Source organism: Electrona antarctica, assembly GCF_951216825.1.
Source record: "Electrona antarctica genome assembly, chromosome: 17".
NCBI lineage: Eukaryota > Metazoa > Chordata > Actinopteri > Myctophiformes > Myctophidae > Electrona > Electrona antarctica.
Window position 1 is genome coordinate 524,368 of NC_136798.1, and position 19,037 is coordinate 543,404.

General features: G+C 44.9%; 2 protein-coding genes across 3 annotated transcripts in view; both read right to left on the minus strand.

The window, feature by feature from the left end:
* Positions 1–376: 376 nt before the first annotated feature.
* LOC306941260 (nuclear factor 7, ovary-like) lies at positions 377–4,770 on the minus strand. Of its 2 annotated transcripts, XR_013792117.1 has the most exons (2): positions 1,133–4,770; positions 377–1,056 (listed from the first exon to the last, which is right to left on the minus strand). XR_013792117.1 is itself a non-coding variant. In XM_079526606.1 (1 exon), the coding sequence occupies exon 1, from the start codon at positions 4,626–4,628 to the stop codon at positions 3,195–3,197; it is 1,434 nt and encodes a 477-aa protein (XP_079382732.1). In that variant the 5' UTR covers positions 4,629–4,770; the 3' UTR covers positions 377–3,194. The 2 variants fall into 2 exon arrangements, 1 of the variants encoding a protein (XP_079382732.1); XM_079526606.1 differs by having other exon boundaries at positions 377–4,770.
* Positions 4,771–15,803: 11,033 nt separating this feature from the next.
* The window catches only part of zbtb1 (zinc finger and BTB domain containing 1), a 29,493-nt gene continuing 26,259 nt past the window's right edge, over positions 15,804–19,037 (minus strand). Inside the window, exon 9 of the mRNA XM_079525644.1 lies at positions 15,804–17,596. Coding sequence (XP_079381770.1) covers positions 17,378–17,596 — 219 coding nt within the window. The 3' untranslated portion in view covers positions 15,804–17,377. The remainder of the gene's footprint in view (positions 17,597–19,037) is intronic.

A 19,037-nucleotide genomic window follows, 5' to 3' on the forward strand; every position in this document is an offset into this window, starting at 1 on the left:
ATCCATATGTCAGCTCAAACCCACAATGCAATACTTTAGTTTCAGAGTGTGGCGTAAAATACAGTAGCATTATAAAGCTATACAGAAAACAAACCCAACCACCAATATGCATCAGCACCACTATTTCAAAGCCTCAGATAGCCTACTTTTTTTTAAACTATTTTCAGCAAAGGGTTAACAATTTTTGGGTAGGTTCATAGATCTTGTTGAAGCTGGTCATTTTGAAAGTAGCTCTCAAGTCAAAAAAGTGTGGGCACCGCTGCCCTACATAATCACTGCATTAACAACAAAATGTGAATTAGTTCCGTTTGACTCATGCTATCAAATCTTACAAATAAAAAATCTTTCATTTGGATAGTCAACATAATAGTTGTAGTAAATATGAACCTCTTTATGTGACGTTCATTGACAGTACAACACAGAAACCATCAGGCAGTAATTCACCTTTTACATCAAGGTTTATTTCATTGACATTATTGGAATTTAAATAATAGTTTAACTAAATCTTCTCTCCTATGGGACAGGGGACACTGGAACAACATATTTTCAGACGGGGGTCCGCGGCCAAATGTATGCATTCAAATCAGGGGTCCTCGACATGAAAAGGTTTGAGAACCACTGCTTGGTCATTTGACCACAACACAATCATAATAATTATTATCATAATTATTCTATAGCAGGGCTACTCAACTTAAGATGGCTCAGGGGCTAAATTCCCAAAGTCCAATTAAGGGCCACAAGCTAGAAATGTCAGTATTATTCTGAAAACTTTTACAAATTGATTTTGTAACAGACACTACACGACTAGTCTAAAACAAATAAGTAAACACACAGTAAAAAAAAAAACACATTTCAATCTGAGGCCAAAACCTCAAATGAACAAAAACACTGTGATTAACCCATTTTGGGCGGGAACCCCTTTGTGTTTTAAGCATTATGTTATACTTTAGCCATTGAAAAATAGCAGATCTACAAGCTCGTAGCGCGGCACTCGGTGGTAGGTCTGCTATTTTTGAAAAATCGTGAAAATGTGCCTCAAATCTTTGAATATATATCCTTTCAGAGTTTCCGGGGGGGGTGGCGCTACGAGCTTGTAGGTCTGCTATTTTTGAAAAATCGAAGAACCACCGACATAGAAACATAGCTTTTTCAGAAAAACTGTCAGGATGTAGAAGACATTTTTAGAATCTGATCTCAGATCAAAATGGGTTAAGACTAAACTGTTTTCCTCGGACAAAGTGGGATAAGTGACGCGTTCGGACGAAGTGACCGGAAAAAGACCAGACCAGTCACACCGACTGGCTCGCTGGGGCTTCTGGGAAATTGAGGTGCAACGTACAGGACAATATATGGCTGGTAACGGCTACGCCCGCGCTTCACCGTTACTCGTTGCCATCGTTGTCAGGACGGCGGAAAGATTTTGGTGGTTCTTCACTAAACTAAAACTAGGCAGTCAAAACCGTTAAGCAGGGGGGGGGCATGCGTCCCCCGGGCCGTGGGTTGAGTAGCACTGTTCTATAGCGAGGCCCCCCCGGGGCGTGGGGTGAGTAGCACTGTTCTATAGCGAGGCCCCCCCGGGCCGTGGGGTGAGTAGCACTGTTCTATAGCGAGGCCCCTCCGGGCCGTGGGTTGAGTAGCACTGTTCTATAGCGAGGCCCCCCCGGGCCGTGGGTTGAGTAGCACTGTTCTATAGCGAGGCCCCTCCGGGCCGTGGGTTGAGTAGCACTGTTCTATAGCGAGGCCCCCCCGGGCCGTGGGTTGAGTAGCACTGTTCTATAGCGAGGCCCCTCCGGGCCGTGGGTTGAGTAGCACTGTTCTATAGCGAGGCCCCTCCGGGCCGTGGGTTGAGTAGCACTGTTCTATAGCGAGGCCCCCCCGGGCCGTGGGTTGAGTAGCACTGTTCTATAGCGAGCAATAGAGTAATATTCCCCTGGACCACTTCACCACTTCTCAACCTATCTTCATATAATAGGTCCTCACTAATAATCATGATAAGATTCGGTCTGTGTCTCATAGGAGGGCTGTGGGCAGTTTAGAAACCAGTCTGTGTCTCATAGGAGGGCTGTGGGCAGTTCAGAAACCAGTCTGTGTCTCATAGGAGGGCTGTGGGCAGTTCAGAAACCAGTCTGTGTCTCATAGGAGGGTTGTGGGCAGTTTAGAAACCAGTCTGTCTCATAGGAGGGCTGTGGGCAGTTCAGAAACCAGTCTGTGTCTCATAGGAGGGCTGTGGGCAGTTTAGAAACCAGTCTGTGTCTCATAGGAGGGCTGTGGGCAGTTTAGAAACCAGTCTCTGTCTCATAGGAGGGCTGTGGGCAGTTTAGAAACCGTCCTCCAGTGACATCATTAGGCAGATTTATTTTAAACAACATTTTATTTACACAAAAATGTTTAGATTTTCATTATCGTGAGAACGATGGCTTCCATTTTTGCATTGAACTTTTCAGGACTAGAAAGCCTGCAGTTTATTTAGCTTGTATTCCCCATCGATGATGTCACTGGAGGACGGTTTCTGAACTGCCCACAGCCCTCCTATGAGACACAGACTGGTTTCTGAACTGCCCACAGCCCTCCTATGAGACACAGACAGGTTTCTGAACTGCCCATAGCCCTATGAGACACAGACAGGTTTCTGAACTGCCCACAGCCCTCCTATGAGACACAGACAGGTTTCTGAACTGCCCACAGCCCTCCTATGAGACACAGACAGGTTTCTGAACTGCCCATAGCCCTATGAGACACAGACCGAGTAGAAAAAGAATTGCGCCATTTTCTCATGATTATTAGTGAGGACCTATTATATGAAGATAGGTTGAAAAGTGGTCAAGTGGTCCTTTAACCCATTCTGGACGGGAAGTCGGGGAACCCATTTTGTTGTTTTAAGCATCATGTTCTACTTTAGCTATTGAAAAATAGCAGATCTACAAGCTCATAGCGCGGTACCGAGTGCCGCGCTACGAGCTTGTAGATCTGTTATTTTTTGAAAAATGGTGAAATGCCTCAAATCATTGAATATATATTCTTTCAGAGCGAACGTTTTAAACTCAAATATTTGCTTCTGGGGGGGGGGGGGGGCTCCGCAGCCAAATACAGTTAATTTTCAGAATGGGACTCATGGAAGGTCTTTCAGAATGGGACTCATGGAAGGTCTAACTCTAAATTGGTTAAAGACTGTCATATCATCATCATCATCATGTCTAATTGCATTGCTCCACGGTCACACTGATCTTCCGCGGCAATATCTTCAGCGGCAGAGTGTAATCAAAAGTGTTGATGAACGGGAAGAGCGTTTCGGTGAAGGCGTGCGTGAAGGTGTGTATGTGCGCGCCGGTGTCGGGGTCGGAGAACGACAGCTTCCCGCCGTCCCAGTCGAGCCGGACCCGGATCCTCTGAGGCCTGTGCTTCAGCGACAGGTCGGTGAACAGCCCCGGCTCGGAGCTCGCCGTGATCTTGGCCTCGTACAGCCATATGGAGAAGTAATGGCCGCCGCGTCCTCCCTTGCGGTGGTAGGAGTCCGCCAGCACGCCCAGCGTCCAGCGCGAGTTGTCCCCGACCTCCACGTCCCAGCTGTGGGTCCCCGAGTCGAAGCCCTCGGAGCCCAGGATGTAGCCGCGGTGGTCGAAGCGTTCGGGGTTGTCGGGGAGATGCTTTTGCCAGTGTCCGCATCGCACGCTGGTCAGATCGTCGGTCAGCGCGTACGTCGGGTATGCGGTGTTGGGGTCCAGGGTCACGGGCGTGTAGGAGACGATGTCCCTCATCTTGTCCCAGACTCTGAAGGCCAGGTTGCTCAGGTGTTTGGTGACGTCGATCAGCGGTCCCGACACCGCCCGTGGCTCCTGCAGCGTGACCTGGACTCTGTCCATGGTGGTCTTGTAGTTCTGGAGGAATGTGATGTGTTCGGCCTTCAGCTCCTCCTCGATGTCTCTGATGCTGTTCGAGAGGGTCAATATGTCCCTGTTCAGACACTCGATCTTCCGATTCATCACCTGACACTTCTGCTGCTCTTCCTCCCTCAGCGCGGCCACGCTGGCCTCCTCTTCCTCTCGCAGGAACTGATGAAGCTTCTTGAACTGCTCCTTGATCTGCGTCTCCGTGCGTCTGGCCTGGGCCGTGAAGTACGTCGCCGTTTGGTCACTCGTCCTTTTCACTTTAAGGAGGAACTTCAGTTTCTCCTGCAACGTCTTCAGGGATTTCTGGACCTCCTCCTTGTGCTCCAGAGCAGCCTCGTCGATGGGTCTGAAACTGTGGTCGGCGTGTTCTTCGGAATCTCGACACACGACGCACACGGGCTGCTGACATTCCAGACAGAACACCTGAAACTTGAGTTTCTCGGCGTGCAGACCGCAGAGATCCTCGGACCCCGACGGGGTTCTCTTGCGTTTCGAAGCCCTCTGTCTCTCCTGCACGAAGGACTCACACACGTTCTTCAGAGCCAGGTTACGGGGTGGATTCTCCGTCGGGTGGATTTCCTTACAAACGGGACATTGCTTTATTCCCTTCTCCCGCCACCATTCCTGCACGCAAGCGTTGCAGAAGCTGTGGCTACACGACAGGAGGACGGGATCTTTGAAGATGTCTCGACACACGGGACAGGAAAAATCCTCTTCTGGAAGAGACGACGAGGAGGCCATTTAGTGACGCTACAAACACTCAATGCAGTAAATCAGTCCACACGGACTTGGTAACGATTCCTCCTGTAGAATGTTCCCCTGAGGTTTACTGAGTCTCTGTTCCCCCTCCTGTAGCTGTAGAATGTTCCCCTGAGGTTTACTGAGTCTCTGTTCCCCCTCCTGTAGCTGTGGATGGAAAGACAGTCTGTCCTCTCTCACTGGACGTCGTGTTTGATCTGAAGCTCAATCGTATCGTCAGACCTGTTGACACACAGACACACACACACAGGATTAAGATGATGAATTGAAAATGGTGGACCCTGTTGTAAACAAGTCTTAGTGCTGCCTTCACTGCGTTATCACAGTTTCATCCACAGAGTAGCATTTCTTTGTATTGAATTTGTGCTTTCGTTTGAACTGTACCCATTATACATACTGTGAAATAAAACAATCAAAGATACTTAATTTACATGTAGATATGAGATGAGCATTAAGTCAACAATGGCCCCTAAAGCATCTGTAGCTCTGGTCCATAGCCTTCTACTGCTTCTACCATTCTGCCCTGCAGTATAAGGCTATGGGACTAAAATAATGTTTTTGCTACTCACCAAAACAAAGGCGGGTTGTGTCATTAGAAAGCCTACTTTCCTTAGTGGACGCACTCTGAGCCCCCCCCCACCACACATAAACGGTACTTTTTGTCCAGAAAGGGATTTTAAAATATTCTCTATGAGGCAGTTCTCTGGGCAATATCGGTAGAGGTCGCATTGGAGTAACTAAAAGTATTTTTTTTCCCGGTGGAAACAAAATCTCTTTTTGGCCAAAAAGTCAGGTTTATACGTGTGGTGGTGGTGGGGGGGGGGGGCTCAGAGTGCTTCCACTAAGGAAAGTAGGCTTTCTATTGACACAACCCGTCTTTGTATTGGTGAGTAGGTCAAACGTTTGTGAGATTTCCACTAAAGAGGAGAGGCTGGTCTGATTTCGATTTGAGATTTAAAACCGAAAGTCCCATAGCCTTATACTGCAGGGCAGAATGGTAGAAGCAGTAGAAGGCTATGGACCAGAGCTAAAGCATCTGTAAAGAACATTAGAAAGACATTTAGTAGGAAACAACTACTGAGTAGGAAACAATTGTGGCATTTTATCATGAACATTAGTGACGACCAATAGGCCTATCTCACAGCCCGTTTTTCACGCCCACTTCCGGTAAATAGTGGTGACTTTAACATGGGCATTTACACGTTTTTTTCTCTGGAGAATCTAAGTACATTTTCTAATGTAAAAATGTGACAGACCAATATTATTATGAAGCAAACAAGATGGTAAATCAGGTCGAGCAGATAGAACAAACCTTACCTTGAGAAAACAAAAGTTGTAGACTTCTTAAATAACCTCTGTTAACATGTAGCGTCTATGGAGTGACGTCACGCTATCACCACTAACCCCGAAAGGGGGCGTATTTAGGGGGGCGGGGAAATTCTGTGAGATAGGCTTATTGTATGAAGGTAGCTTGAAAAGTGGTGAAGTGGTCCTTTAACCTCAAACGATTGATTGATTGATAGCTAGATAGACTGATTGATTGAATTACCTTCATTATTAACAGTTTACATGGACAAACAGGGGAGCCCAGTACAATACACGGGTGACGGTCTGCTAAAAGGATTAATCCAAGAAAGGCTCGTTTCCATCGTGGTCATCATGTACTCAAATTACTTGAATAATAACAATACAAATATAAACAATACTGTGTAAAAACATAATATAATAAACAAGTCGTGGCGTCCAGTGTGCAGGGAACCTGTATGTCAATCTCAGATGTTACAGTTCATTTACAAAGTGATCAAATTATTATGTGCAACTAAATGGTCAGCTAGATGATGATAAAAAGGTGAGTATGTGAATACCAATGATAAGTCTACCATTTCAGGATATGTTTACTATTAATGATTTGAATTACATTGTTTCAGTACTTTGGTCTCTCTCTCTCTCAAAAAACCCCTAAACCTAGAGTTGCAAATTGCGGCTAACTGAGGGAGATCCAACACTTTCACAGCTTTTAAACAGTGGCTAAAAAAAACAACCAGTCTTGTGATCACGTATGACTGTCAGTCCACAATTGAGTTGGCCTACCCTAGCAATAGTTTTAATATTTTCTTATTGTCTCCTTTTACTGTGTTTTGAAATGCATGATGTTTCTGTATGCCGTCCTCTCATGGCAGCGGTGGCCGAACGGATAGCAGAGCGGTCTTGATACCGGAAGGTCGCCAGTTCGAATCAGCGGTCCGACACGTTAAAATTACCACCGCTGAAGTGCCCTTGAACAAGGCATTGAACCACTACGATGAAATGTGTTCTATGAGCAGGGCCTGGCTGGAAACAAGTTCTTGAGCTTAGCCCAGATACCCTGGGTAAATATAGTAATCATTTCATTTCATTTGTAATGTAAGTTTTGTTTAGTGTTCAATGTCCTAAAAGGGGCTACGGATGGAAAATAGCGTCTCTGCTAAATCCAGTGTATTTACGCTACATGTTCAAATCAATGTACTGTTCATTAATATGCTCTGTCCCGTCCAAATAAACAAATAAAGCAAAGTAAGGCGAGTTGGTATAAACCGGTGAGTTCTCAGGATAACGTTCCGAATTGCAAAATCATCTTGTACGACTCGTCTCCATGCTTTTCTCCCAGAGTGACCGTGGTGGTAAACCTCGGGTTTAACCACACAGTAAAAGTGGGTGACAAATTAACGTGATCACAAATTCACAAGAAAACAGAGAAATTACCTCCCTGGGTCGCATTTTATTTTAAGAGGATAATCGTTCCAGTGGATCTACAAGTTAGAACTAACTGGCCGAAGTTGAACGATAATAAATGTTCGTGCGGTTGTAGAACTTGGACCTTGAATCCAACAACATGTTACCATGATAATGTTACGGTTCTTAAACCTACATGTTCGGTGCTCACCTCAGACAGAACGGTTCTTTAGAGGATCCGTCTCTCACAGCCACGGAGAGAAACATCAACAAACAGCCAAGCCGCGTCCACTGTTGTACTCTATACAGCCGTAAGCGAGAACGGCGCTGTCGTAAGACGGCCGTAAAGCAGCACTGTCGCGACACTTAAAGGGCACTGCGCGCATATTGCATGAGAGTGAAACTTTATTGATTGATTGATTGTATTAACAGTTTTCAGAATTACAGTACATTTCAAGCACAACTCAATACAAAAAAAACTGTTAACTGTGAGTGGACGACCCAATAAAGCATTACACTTGTTTACAAAAAGGTCCACATTGTTCAATCCATCATATATTCATTCATATATTCATCATAATGAAACACAAGTTACAATTAACTTACTGACTGTTACACTCTTTACGTTATTTTGGTCCGTAGGCTACCTCTACATAAACGCTCAGATTTCAAATATAAAGTGCTAAGTTAGTTACCTCATGGCCAGGGATGGTACAATTCTGTACGGTCAGTCGCACAGAAGTACCCATGTATTCACTAGTTACAGGCCTATTGTTCAATAAAATAAAATGTGATCCAATTGGTGGCCATTTCTGTATTTTATGTTTACAGAAGAGCTGGAGAGACATGAACTATAACAGCAATAATTACAATGGTTGCTATCAGAAATATCAAGCTATAATTTAACACGTTTTAATGAAAACAATATCAAAGTGAGTGGTCCCATAAAGGATACGTGAAAAACTGACATCATTTATCGTTGTAATTTATTGTATCATGAAGGGATTCAATATATTTTTCTCTAAACAAATACTACTTTTCATACACTACATATTTGTATGTCTCTAAACGTTTTGATGAATTGAACAAGGTGATTGAACCTAAATTCATCAAAACGTTTTTGTAAACACGAGTTGTGCTTGAAACGTACTGTAATTCTGAAAACTATTAATAAATACTTCAATCAATCAATGTTCTAACCATGACATTTTATTTTAAGTACCAACACGTTGCTGAATCCTCCCGATAGGTGTCAGTGTTGTCCTTCAATAAAAGTGGAACTAGTGTGTCAGGGATGGTCTGTGCATATTTATCAGTCAAATAAACATCTCAGTCTGATGTAAGACCATAAAACAATATGCAAACAGTTGATAAACTAGCTTTCTGATGAATTGAAAATGGTGAACCCTGTTAAGTGTAATTCTTTACCAGTGTTTGTTGTCCACAGTAACAGTTTTTGTGTTGAGTTGTGCTTTCGTTTGAAATGTAGGCTACCAATTATGGCTACTGGTAGGCTACTTATAGCCTATCTGGCTGCTGGTAGGCTACTTATGGCTACTGGTAGGCTACTTATAGCCTACCTGGCTGCTGGTAGGCTACTTATGGCTACTGGTAGGCTACTGATAATACATATTTCAATCAATCAATAACTGTCAGCCAATAGGTTTTATTTTTCTAATATTCACAAAAAAAAAATCATCACACAAAGATTCTGGCTTAGGGGCTCAGGCTCCGATCCCGACGGCCTTCACTGCTTGTCACTCCCCCATTTCCTGTCAGCCTACTGCCTGTCCCTCTGTACAAATATATATACAAAATAAAAAGACAAAGGTGCAAAAAACATAAAAAAACAAAACAAAAAAAACGATGCACTACAAAACACAAGCACTCAGGGACATTGTAATTACATTCATTCTGTATAACACCAGGTAGGGCGCACACCGGCCTTCATTTTCGGGCCTGTTAGGAACTCAAGTTCTCGCAGGTTTTCATAGTAATCTGCGACCTACGGTCACCATCACACATGCATCCACTACCTCACTAAAAAAACAACAACCATGACTTCAGATTGTTGTTCTATAGTCACTTTTATCAGGAATCATGGGTTGAGTTTGCATGTTCTCGTCCCCTAGAGTCACACAAAAACATGGAGTAATCCTGGTCTCTAAACTACCTCCCCCTGGCCAGCCGGGGCGCCTGATGGAGGGGTTATAAGGAACTGGTCGGAATAAGGTGTTCCTTCCACGCGCTACGTCCGGCCGGGGAAACTCCCCCCTGTGAAATTAAATGAAATGAAATGATTACTATATTTACCCAGGGTATCTGGGCTAAGCTCAAGAATTGTTTCCAGCCAGGCCCTGCTCATAGAACACATTTCATCGTAGTGGTTCAATGCCTTGTTTAAGGGCACTTCAGCGGTGGTAATTTTAACGTGTCGGACCGTTGATTCGAACTGGCGACCTTCCGGTATCCATGTGTAAAGAGGCAGCTTGGACTCCTCATGCATAGAAAGAAGCATGAGGTCAGTCTGCTGCCACCCCCAGGTTTGCAGAGGAAGTGTAGCGCCCTATCTTACATTAGATAATTGACACTGGGTGAAAGAAATGGGTTGCAAAATCCATTTCCCCCCCCCCCCCCCAAAGCCTCAAATTACGTCACATTGTAGGCTCTACAGAGCCGAACCCACTTTTATTCGACTCTAAAATAAGAGTATGAATCGCGCCTTAGGCCTCAGAGGCACTTGCCCGACGGGCAGGTACAGGTCACGTTCTACCCAAAGGTCATTCCCACTTGCCCTTAAAGGGTAAGACCACTTTTGTAGAGGTTTGGGTTGTGTAGTTACCTTGCCATGATGTAACTCCAAATGTGGACAAGAAATCAAAAATAATTTCTCCAGTGATTAGAAATTGATAATTCAAAATATGCTCCTCATTGACTTACATTGTACGCTGAAACAGCTCTCAAAGTCACTCTTTTAGTACGTAAACAAACACAAACAAAGTTGTTTCAGACAATATAGAGCAACACCAAAACTCATGTGGTTTTATTTTTTCATAAAAATGTTAATTTCCTGTTGATTCGTCCATTTTTATTCAGAAGAAAACCCGGACTGGATCCATGGATCCGGATCCAGATCTTCATATAGTAAAATCAACAGGAAGTTACCATTTTTATGAAGAAATAAAACCACATGAGTTTTGGTGTTGCTCTATATTGTCTGAAACAACTTTGTTTGTGTTTGTTTACGTACTAAAAGAGTGACTTTGAGAGCTGTTTCCCCGTTACAATGGAAGTCAATGGGCTAGTATTTTTATAACGTTATTTTCTGTAAAACTGCACTATGGAGCGAAATAACTCCTGGACTGGACTAGTTTGACCATAATAAGGTAAGAAAACAACCCAAACCTCTAAAAAAGTGGTCTTACCCTTTAAAGTAAATCCTCCATTATAAAATGACTATACCGTTCAATGTAACACTTACCGTAGTTCTTTTGTCTGGGTTAGGACCCGCCGCAACCAGGATGCCGAAATCTCTGACACGACGATGTCTGGGTTAGATATCCTGTCACGTACGAAGGGCGATGGAGTCTCTGACACGACGATGTCTGGGTTAGATATCCTGTCACGTACGAAGGGCGATGGAGTCTCTCGCGAGGAGCGCTAGCAAATAAAACGTTCCGCTAACATCAATGGCAACAACAACCACTCTTATATGCTTGTCACGATGATGCCGCCAGGCGGCCGAATACCACCGCTCACGATGACAATCGTCCATATCCATATATGGAGTTTGTACATTGACCTGATGTCAGCACTATAGACATCTCTGTTGTCTCCATATATGGAGTTTGTACATTGACCTGATGTCAGCACTAGACATCTCCGTTGTCTCCATATATGGAGCTCTAGGTGAACGCCTTCGTTATAGGCTGTGATATACAAAAAATCACACCCGTGTGAAGTGAGTGGTGCAACTCCGTCTGGGGGTGGGGGGGAGTTCCAGACCCACAGAGGGGGTCCCTCTACTGTACTGTACTGGCACACCCGAAATCACCAGTTAAGTGTGTGTTTGTGTGTGTGTTAGGTTGCGCACAGGTGGTGAAAAACAACCATGCTGTTTTCGTGCTCAGACGCACCCAGCCACCCACACACATAGCTCCATAAAGGAGTGGTTGCACCACACAAAAATGTCATAGCTCAATTTGCATGCGCAATACCTACATAGGTGAATATGATTATGGGTTCACGCTTGTTATTTTACATTAAGTGTAAGCAAGTGTAGCAACCATGAAAACAGCACATTGTAGGTAAACAGTGCAAAAAAACAAACCAAAATGGTTCCTTTTAAATTATTTTAAAAGCGCTTTATTAAAATAGTGAAAATAGCAGATCTACACGTTCACAACCCCCATTTAAATAGCAGATCTACACGTTCACAACCCCCATTTAAATAGCAGATCTACACGTTCACAACCCCCATTTAAATAGCAGATCTACACGTTCACAACCCCATTTAAATAGCAGATCTACACGTTCACAACCCCCATAGCAGATCTAAACGTTCACAACCCCATTTAAATAGCAGATCTACACGTTCAACACCCCCATTTTTAGGCAGCCTATAGGTGCCCAGGGCTCGGGAGTCGAACCCGCGGCACGCCGTCCGGCCGGTCTGGCAGCCTATAGGTGCCCAGACGGTTGAGCCAACTGACGAAAGGACACAAACAGTTAAAATATGGAGCTGAAGAATTAAGTGTCATGCCCAAAAACAACACAACGTTCATCAAGCATAGTGACTTCAAGACTATTTATTTTAATGGGTTGTGATGAGGCAAAGGAGGAGCAAGTTACCTGCCAAGTCTTGTTGTGTGAATGTCAAGAAATACAAATAAAATGCTAGAATAATCTAAAGAACAGCATGTTTGCACACCTCCAAACATCAATCTTTTATAGTGTTTTTGTGTGTGTGAACAACTTAATGTAATGGCATCTGACTACTACAGTAGGTAAAGGTACAGTCTGGAATTTGTCTGAATGAATAAAAAGGAAGAATTTTTGCACCGCCATCTTTTATCACAGTCCAGAAACACGGTCGTTACAGAGTGCAGCTTTATACATTTGACCGGACAAAACCAGAGGGGTCATTTCACTAGAAACAAATGAGCACTTAAGTTATAAGCCCTATGCAATGGCTAAAATAGCCCATTCTAAAAGCTTGTAGATCAGATATTTTCTATGTTTAAAAAAAAAGAAAGAAAGAAAATTACATAATAGTGACACCAGGTTGAGATAAGAGTGAATAATTAATGTATGGTATCTAGACAAGAACACAGGTCTCTCGAGAGCGTGAAATGCTTGCGTTACATTTTACACTCTCAAGAGTTAAAGATCTAGAAGGGTCCATTTGGTCACCAACATCATTCAGCTGGGGACCACCTTGGTTGAGAGCCACTGCCCTTGGCAGAACCCCTTGGCAGAACCCCTTGGCACGGTGGTCCAGTACAAGGCACCAGACAGACACGTCATCTAGCGTTTCTTTGTAGTAAAACGATAGTTAACCACCATTGAAATGATTAAAAAGGACCGTGTGGACTCTGAATATACAGTGTGCTTTATAGAAACAAAAAGAGGGTGAAATGACAGGAAAGCAGAGCTGGTGGCTTACGGTAATTCCACAGAGTGCACACGTGAATTAAATTAAATTAAAAGGCTCGCTCACAGACACACACACACACACGTCAAAAGTGCCAGCCTCCCTTTCTCTTCCATTCTCTGAGAAGCCAAAGGGGTGGAGCTACCCGACCGTTTGAGTTAAGACACCGGCGAATTGGTTTTTTGGAGCGGGTTGTCTGTCAACCAATAAGAAATGAGCGCCGTGGTTGCCCCTACCGTGGCAAACCTTTGGCTCGTAGTTAAGGTAAAATAACATCGAAACCGACATTTAGAGCCAAAAGGATGAATAAAGAACCAAAAAGGACAGCTTAGAGTTTGTCCAGTCGTTCAAGAAGTTCTTTGACGCCTACCGTGAGCACCGTTACGACCCTGAAGCTGCTCGCCAAACGCCTGGCCAATAGGACTGTCACGATTAAACGCCTGGCCAATAGGACTGTCACGATTAAACGCCTGGCCAATAGGACTGTCACGATTAAACGCCTGGCCAATAGGACTGTCACGATTAAACGCCTGGCCAATAGGACTGTCACGATTAAACGCCTGGCCAATAGGACTGTGACGATTAAACGCCTGGCCAATAGGACTGTGACGATTAAACGCCTGGCCAATAGGACTGTCACGATTAAACGCCTGGCCAATAGGACTGTCACGATTAAACGCCTGGCCAATAGGACTGTCACGATTAAACGCCTGGCCAATAGGACTGTGACGATTAAACGCCTGGCCAATAGGACTGTGACGATTAAACGCCTGGCCAATAGGACTGTGACGATTAAACGCCTGGCCAATAGGACTGTCACGAAGCCTCCCCCCGGTTTTGTAGTTGACTTCCAGTCAACTACAAACCAGCATCATGGGAAACATGACATGCGTTGGCTAAAACAACTTCTGACGCAGATGTGTGAGCGTGCCCTCTGACCTTTAAGAAAAGTGTCTAGTAATATTGAAAATGACATCATCAGCAAGGCTGTTGAATGTTTACTAGGGCTGAACAATTTGGGGCCAGAAAAAAACTAATACAAAATGACCATATACTGGCGTTTGTTTGGCGTGTAGCTGCTTTTAGTGGACTCGTTTTACAGTGTTTTATTCGTTTTTATATATTTTTTTACATTTAGCGGTCTGATGCCGATCCCCAATTTGGGCGATCCCTATCGACCAGTGGTTCGCAAAGTGGGGTGTGTTAACCCCCAGGGGTCCTTGAGGGCATTCCGGGGGGGGGGGGGGGGGGGGGGTTCTAGTCCTCAGGCAAAATGAGTATAGCGTCAAGATCGTATTGAAGATCTGATATTTTTTGGAATATATTTGAAACATTTTTAACACCACAAAATCTTGTATATGGGGGACCCTGGCCCAAAATCTTGTATATGGGGGACCCTGGCCCAACATCTTGTATATGGGGGACCCTGGCCCAACATCTTGTCAGATGGTGGTCTGCAGCCAAATACCTGTAGATTTGGGCGTCCTTCAATTTGAAACGTTTACACTGTCCGACCTAGACCACTGTTTTGACCTATATCTTTTGTACAAAAGTGCAATCAGTCTGAATGAAAAGGTCTCTTTGAGAACATTTAACATATAACTTAATATATATCAAATTATTTATATATGATTATGGTGATTCATGGTCCAAAGATGTCCTAGAACAGTGGGTATAGTCCCCGGGTTCAAATGTGATTATTTTGGGGGTTCCCCAGTTCAAATGTGATTATTTTGGGGGTTCCCCAGTTCAAATGTGATTATTTTGGGGGTTCCCCAGTTCAAATGTGATTATTTTGGGGGTTCCCCAGTTCAAATGTGATTATTTTGGGGGTTCCCCAGTTCAAATGTGATTAATTTGGGGGTTCCCCAGTTCAAATGTGATTATTTTGGGGGTTCCCCAGTTCAAATGTGATTATTTTGGGGGTTCCCCAGTTCAAATGTGATTATTTTGGGGGTTCCCCAGTTCAAATGTGATTATTTTGGGGGTTCCCCAGTTCAAATGTGATCATTTTGGGGGTTCCCCAGTTCAAATGTGATTATTTTGGGGGTTCCCCAGTTCAAATGTGATTATTTTGGGGGTTCCCAGTTCAAATGTGATTATTTTGGGGGTTCCCCAGTTCAAATGTGATTATTTTGGGGGTTCCCCAGTTCAAATGTGATTATTTTGGGGGTTCCCCAGTTCAAATGTGATTATTTTGGGGGTTCCCCAGTTCAAATGTGATTATTTAACCCATTCTGGGCGGGAACCCCATTTGGTGTTGTAAGCATTATGTTATACTTTAGCTATTGAAAAATAGCAGATCTACAAGCTTGTAGCTTGTAGCACCGAGTGCCGCGCTACCATATTTTAGAAAAATCGTGAAAATGTGCCACAAATCTTTGAATGTATATTCTTTCAGAGCCAACGTTTTTAACTCATATCTTTGCATCTGGGGGGGTCCCTGGAACAACATATTTTCAGATGGGGGTCGGCGGCCAAATACATATAATTCTGGGGGTCCTTGACATGAAAATGTGTGAGAACCACTGACATAGAAACAGAGGGTTTTTCAGAAAACGGTCATGATTTAGAACAGGGGTTCTCAACCCGTGGGTCGCGACCCCTCGGGGGGTCGCCAAATTATTTTAGGAGGTCCCCAAATTATTAAAAAAAAAAAAAAAAAAAAAAAAAGATTTATTTTTAAATTTTATTTTCACTTTTTTTCAAAAAGAGCAGACCTACAAGCTCGTAGCGCGCCACTCGGTGGCGCGCTATGAGCTTGTAGATCTGCTATTTTTCAATAGCTAAATTATAACAATGCTTAAAACACCAAAAGGGGTTCCCGCCCAAAATGGTTTATGGTTATTGTAGCAGTCAATTTATATTGGGGGTCGGGAGGGGGCGGGGCAGGGGTCCCGAGACATTGCCAAAGCATTTCCGGGGGTCCCCGGCCAAAAACGTTGAGAACCCCTGGGTTAGAAGACATTTGTAGAATGGACGTCAGGCCTAAATGGGTTTGTGCAGAGCCTCTGCGATGTGGAAATGGCAGCAGTTCATATCGCGATTTAGTCTATTTCTTTCCAGATTCATTGTCCAGCCCTAATGATGACCCAAAGCTCGAGGCACTGCAGCCCATATAAACACTTAGGTTATGCATATACTTGGAAAAAGTGCAGAATTATAAGGTCTCTGTTTTGTTTGTTTTTGGTGTCCAAGTGCATACATTTGATCTCACATTCATGGCTTCTATTTTAGGAGTACTGTTCTTCACCCCCCCAACGTGACTTTAATTCCATCCATCAATCACCCTGCGAAGCCATGAATACATGGAGACGTACAAGCTCTCAGAGCTTATACATCTGCTGTTTTCTTTTTATATATATTTGAAAAATATCCAACATTTTTGGATTTTTTTTTTTTTTTTTAATAATTTAGATTTTCTTTTAACACAAAAGGGGACACAAAACCGTTTCCGTTTTATGGGGGTGGGGTGGGGGTGGGGGTGGGGGGGAGGGGGGGGTCAAATACATCTGGCAGTCCTTGTGTTTCTCCATGTGTTCCAAAGGCCTTGCAGGGTCAGGGATTAGCTTAGCCTGCCCCGGTGGGTTTCTATTGGTTCACCGATCCGAGCGCCCGCCCATGCCCCCCTCCTCCACTCCCCTACCTAGCCTGGGCACCATTCCATTTCCCATGCCCCCCTCCTCCACTCCCCTACCTAGCCTGGGCACCATTCCATTTCGGGTTTATGAACCGGTCGGGAGCGGATGATATCGCTACGTCATGTTGTAGTATTGCTTTGTAGTCATCAATCTTCCGGAACTTCCTTTTCCCTCAAACTGATTTTTCTCAATAAAAGCTACAGGCTACGAGAGCTTTTATTGTTATTCTTCCGGTTTGAGGGAAAAGGAAGTTCCGTTTGATTGTTCCTGCCTGATGACTAACAATACTACAACATGATGTAGCGATATCATCCGCTCCAGACCGGTTCACACGGAACTTTTGGAACAGAGACCCATGGGATTTTCTCCGAGGCGAGGTTACCCCTACCCGGTTGAGAACAGCGTAGAACACTGACGTCAACCACATTTGGTTAGCGGAATACAAGTCGACTCCCACAGTCCTGGTTTCCCCAGGCTTTTCTTAGTGAGACAAAATGCGAACAAAAAACAAAAAAACCCGGGTACCTACTACCGAGGCTAGTGATTGCCAGAGCGATTGCAAGTCATTTTTTTTTGGGGGGGGGGGGGGGGGGGGGGGATGTGTGGGGGTGGCTTGAGTAACTCCTTTAACCCATTTTGGGCGGGAACCCCTTTTGGTGTTAGCAATTATGGCACGCTACGAGCTTGTGGGAGGGAGGTGGGTGGGAGGGGGGTGGGAGGGGGGGCTATAGTCTCTTGGTGTGACTGGAGTTGTAGTGGCTGCGCATGTCCTTGCGCAGCCGGAACTTCTCGCCGCAGACGCCGCAGATGTACAGGTGCACGTCCATGTGCTTCTCCAGCTGCTCGCCGCTGGGGAAGATCTGGAAGCACACCTGGCAGATGGTCTCGCCCGCCGCCAGGTGGGAGATCATGTGGCGCAGGTGGTCGTGCTTCAGGAAGGTGCCCTGCGTACACGGGGACCATATGGAAGGACACAAAAACAATCATGTCACGATTAGTGTAGTTCACCCAAAAAACAAGAATGACTCCCGAGTCATGTAACTGCCAGGTGCCAGACAGTTAGCCTGGTTAATAAACCAGACCGAATCAGCCGTTGGCAAAAAAGAATTGCCTACCAGCGGATTACGGTCTGGCGAGGCTCAGTAGCACGCCTCTTTCCTACAACCGAGAACAGGTCGGACCAATCGGGACACGGTATGCAATATGGGCGGGCTTTGGTACAGTGACGTTCAATGCTTGAGACCTTTGACTGACAGTATCTCTGACCAATTGCGTCAAAGAGAAAATGTTTGAACCCGCCCCCCGGGAAATTAAATCCAAGTGGAGCCAGCCCAGACTAATATACCGCGACAGTGTTGTGTGATATTAGTCTGGCTTATTAGCCAGGCTACCAGACAGTAGCCTTGTGGTTAGAGTGTCCGCCCAGGGACTGGGAGGTCGGTGGTTCGATTCCCCGGGCCGGGTCATACCAAAGACTGTAAAAATGGGACCTAATGCCTCCCTGCTTGGCACCCAGCGTCAAGTGTTGGATTGGGGGGGTCAAATCAACTAATCAAATAATTCCCCCAGCTGCTCACCGCTCCAACAGATTGGTCAAAGGCGGAGAACAAATTTCACTGCGGTAACGTGTGTGACAAAGTTCTTGTGAGGGAAAGCTTCCGCGTTGGTACCAAAGAACGTAATGAAAGGAATGGATGAAAGTTCAATACCGGTCGCTCCAATGAATTGCATCGGCGAATGAGCTTGTAGATCTGAAAATGTGGCGCGAATCTTTGAACATGTATTCTCAAACTCAAATCTTTGCTTCTTGGGGGGGGGGGTCCCTGGAACTACATATTTTCAGTAGAGATGTATCAGTATCGGTATCGGGAAAAGTATCAGATCGGCCCTTATTTGTCATATCGGGTCATATCGGTATCGGTGAAAATGCCAGTCTAACCGCACAGATCCGACACAGGGCTAAGGGGTTGACACTATGGCAGGTAAATAAAATGTTGGGACATGTGGAATTTGCTTTGGAGTTGCCCAAACTGCAAGTGCACATTTGAGTGAGGAGTCTGCTATAAACACAACACGATATATTATAGCTAGATAGCTATAAACACAACATGAAATCACGACACTGGTATCGGTATTCGGTATCGGCTAACACAGAAATTGAGGTATCGGGATCGGAAACAAAGAAAGTGTATCGGGACATCCCTAATTTCCAGACACTGGTCTCCTCACCTGGTCGCAGACGGGGCAGACGTAGCGCGCCATGCCCTTGTGCATGCACTGGTCTCCTCACCTGGTCGCAGACGGGGCAGACGTAGCGCGCCATGCCCTTGTGCATGGTCTCCTCACCTGGTCGCAGACGGGGCAGACGTAGCGCGCCATGCCCTT

Bases quoted from the DNA above. Each gene is read 5' to 3' on its own strand.
- LOC306941260 (XM_079526606.1), bottom strand. From the start codon at position 4,628: ATGGCCTCCTCGTCGTCTCTTCCAGAAGAGGATTTTTCCTGTCCCGTG.